This window comes from Chrysochloris asiatica, unplaced genomic scaffold (genome assembly GCF_000296735.1).
Source record: "Chrysochloris asiatica unplaced genomic scaffold, ChrAsi1.0 scaffold00002, whole genome shotgun sequence".
In the NCBI taxonomy this organism is placed as follows: domain Eukaryota; kingdom Metazoa; phylum Chordata; class Mammalia; order Afrosoricida; family Chrysochloridae; genus Chrysochloris; species Chrysochloris asiatica.
In genome coordinates, this window is record NW_006408520.1 from 31,675,485 (window position 1) to 31,680,089 (window position 4,605).

At 35.2% G+C, this 4,605-nt stretch overlaps 1 protein-coding gene across 1 annotated transcript in view; it reads left to right on the forward strand.

Annotated features, from left to right (window-relative positions):
- The first annotated feature begins 308 nt into the window (after positions 1-308).
- The window catches only part of COL24A1 (collagen, type XXIV, alpha 1), a 562,513-nt gene continuing 558,216 nt past the window's right edge, over positions 309-4,605 (forward strand). Inside the window, exons 1-2 of the mRNA XM_006831073.1 lie at positions 309-316; positions 3,891-3,955. Of these exons, the coding sequence (XP_006831136.1) occupies positions 309-316; positions 3,891-3,955 (73 nt within the window). The remainder of the gene's footprint in view (positions 317-3,890; positions 3,956-4,605) is intronic.

Consider the following 4,605-nt stretch of genomic DNA (forward strand, 5'->3'; position numbering starts at 1 on the left):
ACCAGTACACAATGTTATGAAAAACGGAGAAAATATTAAAGTTGTCAAGGATTTCATTTTACATATCAACACCCATGGAAGTAGCAGTCAAAAAATCAAATGAGATCTGCAGAGGACCTCTTTAAACTTAAAAAGCAATGATGCCATTTAAAGATGAGGGTATGCCTAATTCAAGATGTGGTATTTTAAATTGTCTCGTATGAAAGTGATAGCTGGACAATGAATAGGAGGAACACTGAAGAAGAATTGATGCATTTTCATTATGGTGTTGATGAAGAATATTGAATATACTATGGACTGCCAGAAACATGAACGAGTATGTCTTGGAATAAGTATAGTCATAATGCTCCTTAAAAGCAAGGATGACTAGACTTCATCTCACATGTTGTCAGAAGGGACCAGCCCCTGGGAAAGGAAATCATGTTTGGTTAAGTAGAGGGTCAGAGAAGCAGAGGAAGCCCCTTAAGTTGATGGATTGACACCATGGCTTCCACAATGGGCTCAAACAGCGGCTGATAAAGAATGAGGCAGCATTTTGGTTTGATGCCTTCAGTAGGAACTAGCTGGATTGCACCTGACAAGCACAGCATACTGCTAATGCAGAGGAGATTGGAGCTGAATGATAAGGGCCTTGAGTACCTGGTTAAGAACTTTTTTTGGTTCTTCCTTAATTGGTTATTAGTTTGGGGCATAATTAAAAGAAGAAGAAAATCTATTTTTCAGTCATCTATTTCTACATTTTTGTTAGTATTCAGCATTATTACCTAGGAACACTTACATAAGGTATAGTTCAACTGATTTATCATAATCTCTTAAAATTACCTGGCTAAGTAATGATGTTTGATGTGTTCAGATTTTCCTACCTTGGGCTTAGAACAGACTTGTTAACATGTCTAGAAAGAACTCTATTTTCCATTTTTCTTCCCTGAGGTCATTGGGGAAGTCTGTGAGTTTGCTGAATTGCTAAAAGAAGGGTGCTGTTTGTTGTACTTTCCTTACTTAGCTTTATTCTGAAGGAAAAGTGCTTATTGGGTTGTTCGTAAGCACCCAAGTAAGCCAGATTACCTTGGGCAAATGAGGTATGCGTCCATTCACCTTTTTCTAAGGCAGTGTAGTTCTGATGTTCCCATTATCCTTCAGGTTAAAATCATGGGCTATTTTCTCATCTTATAGAGATGTGTACCCTACCACACATGTGTTGAATATATGAATTAGAATGGAAAATAACCTGTTTTCACTCCAACCCTAGACAAAAATCAGATCTATCCTAGCGAACACAGTGTAAATATTAACCAGTGAGTGGTCATTGTGTTTATATATTAGAATCCCATGAAAGTCTCTAAAAACCTGTATACCCCAAACCAATTAAGATCAAATCTCAAATAACATTTTAAAAAGTGCCCCCAGGTGATTCCAATGTACAATGGTGGTGGTGGTGGTGATGGTGTGCTACTGAGTCAGTTCTGACTCACAGTGACCCTGTATAAAGTTTGTGAGACTGTAAATCTCTATGGGAACAGAAAGACTCATCTTTCTCCCGTGGAGCAATCAGTAGATTTGAACTACTGACCTTGCAGTTAGCAGCCTAGTTTGTAATCCACTGAGCTACCAGGGTTCCTTAATGCACAGTAGAGTGTGAGAGCCCATACAAGTGGGTCTTATAACCTCATCTCTTGAGCATCACCTATTCTAGAGCAGAGGTTCCCAGAGTACAGTTCCCATAGCAGCAGCAGCAGTACTTGGTAACTTGTTATAAGTGCAAATTCTCAAGCCCAACCCCAAATCTTTTGAATCCAAAACTCAGGGTGAGACTTAGCATTCTTTCTCAGAGTTTGAAGTACACAATCTGTACTGGAATTACCTATTTAAAATATATTGAGGGAGCTTCAAAAAGTTTGTGGAAAAAATCCATTATCTTTTAATGCCATTTTCTCTGTGAAAATTTTGAAACCCCCACATATATATTCCAGTGATCCACACCAAATTAATGAATCAGACTCTCTGTAGTAGGGCCCAGAATCTGCATTTTTTTTTTTTTTTTTTTTTACAAGCATCTTGACATTTTAAGAGACTCATTGTTCTATATGGGTACATTATGAACGGGACTCTTCTATAGTGTTCTTTTGAATATGTTTCTGCTATTTGCCTGACAGATGAAATTTGCCTAATGATTCAATTGGTTACTATTTTTAGTGTTAGGAACAGTTGTTAAGTACTTGTCTTAAAAGATCTGGGATCTGAAATGTGTATTTTCCACTTAGTAACAAATGTTTGCTGTTGTTAAATGCTGTTGAGTCGGTTCAGACTCTTAAAAACCATATATAGGGTTTCTGGAGCTGTAAATCTTTGCAGGCGCAGAAAGTCTCATCTTTATTTCTTGGAACAGTTGGTGGGCTCACATCACCAACCAACCTTGTGGTTTGTAGTCCAGTGCTTATCCCACACAGTCATTGTGCTGCTCCAAAAATGGTTAATGTTGTTTAAATGCAAATAAGGTCTGTGTCCCTTATATCAAATAAAAATGTAATTTTATATTGATGGGCCAACCTTTGTAAATAAAAAAAAATCAATCTTACATTATGTATCCTAATACTAGTTGATAAAGATGAATACAGAGTCTTGGAGTGGCACTTTAGGATAAAGCACTGGACTGAAAGGTTGACTTGAACCTCAAGGTCAGTGGTTCAAACCCACCAGCTGCTCCTTGGAAACCCTATACAGGTTGCTGTGAGTCACAACAGATTCGATGGCAGTTTACAAAAACAGCAAAGATGAAAGCATCTTATTGGTCATAAACAGAAAATATACTAATTGCTATTAGAATTCCAGGAACTTGAAAAAAAGAAAAAAATATTTTCCCAGGGGGCCCTGTAATCACTCCTTACAGGACTATATTTTAGAGAACTGTCATGTGGTGGGTTCTGGGTTTGAATCAGAAAGAGAATCATGGTCTATAAAGCAGAAATTAGGTGATGATGTATTGTTTTCAACATACCCATCATCACTTTCTGCAGTTGTTTCCATAATTTTCATTTGGGAGGTAGATGTAGTTAATTCTTAACATTGAACAACGTTTATAAAAATTTCTCTTATTCTAAGAATGCTAGAGAGTGAACATAGATATTCGGTATAAAAAACATTTTAATTTGTGGTGATTGGGCATTAGACTCACAATGCCTACTTATCAAAATGTCCAACACTGAAATCTATTATTGTTGTTCTTGTTGTTGCTAAGTGCTGTTGAGTCAATTCTGACTCATAGCTATCCTGTTTAGGGTTTCCAAGGAGCAGCTGGTGGGTTTGAACTACTGATCTTGTGGCTAGCATTCCACTGCTTATCCTACAGCACCACACTTGGACTCCATTGTCACTATAGGCTGTCTCTACTTTCAGAACCCCCAAATCATGAATCTATTACAAGTGATTTATATATGTAAAATACTCAAATAGCTTTTATATATAAGCATTCATTTAAAGAGATAACTGGTTCCATCAATTGTATAATCACTTCAGTTAATTGACTACATAATATATTGCTTTGCATAAAATTGTGTGTATGGTATTTGACATAATTTATAATAATAATATCACCTATGCTAGCTAGCTCATACTAATTGAATGATTGCTAAATGCCAGTAACTGTTTTATATGAACTTCTTCATTTAATCCTCAAAAAAGTGTGGCCAAGTCACACTTTAATCTTAAACCCAGGTCACTTGCTCGTTGCCACTATGAATATTGAAACAGTATGCTAATTAAATACTAGTTTAATTCTGAATCTTATGTTAGAGTTCATTTTGCATTTAATATGATTAATATGATTTAAATTGTAAATATACAATGAACAAAATTTTCTCAACTGATTTTCTTTTCTTTTTTTTTTTTTTTAGGAAATTACTCCTTCAGCTTATTGTGCTATGCGTGGCTGGAAATGCTATTCATGCACAAGAACAAGGTAAGGAAGTTAACTTGTTACTTACTAGCTCATATAAAACTCTTGCTTCCAGATAACAAAAAAACATGACTTTTAATCATCATAACATAACATTAAACATTAAACAATAAAATAATTCCATCCAGTACAATAAGTATCTACTGGTAAAGAAACCAATTTTGGGGGGAAATATGACCTTTAAGAAATTACTCAGATTTTCCATCTGTGAAATTACTTACATTTTTTAACAAACTCTCTATAAAAAGGAAGTTTTGTACAGTAAAAAGACTTTGTTTGTAACTTCAGTTTAAGTGGGAGTTCTTGGGGGTGGAAAACTGTGACAGAATTACCTTTGCACTTCTTGAAACAACACAAGTATATAATAAATTCTCAGTCTAGATTTGCATCATTAAGAAATAAATTGAATTTGCATACTAGTGGGAATGGGATTTTACAGGATTCAGATGGAGAGGGTTAGAAAATAGTCTAGTGTTTGGTTTGGTTTCTTCTGCTAGATAATTGCCTTGGTGGTAGTAAGATGATAGAGTTTTAGTAATGTATTGCATTCCCTAATCCATTCATTTAATTAAAAATATTTTTTAAAGTATCTTCTTTATGTCATGTAATATCCTAATTGCCAGTGATGGAAATATGAGTACGATGATATTTCT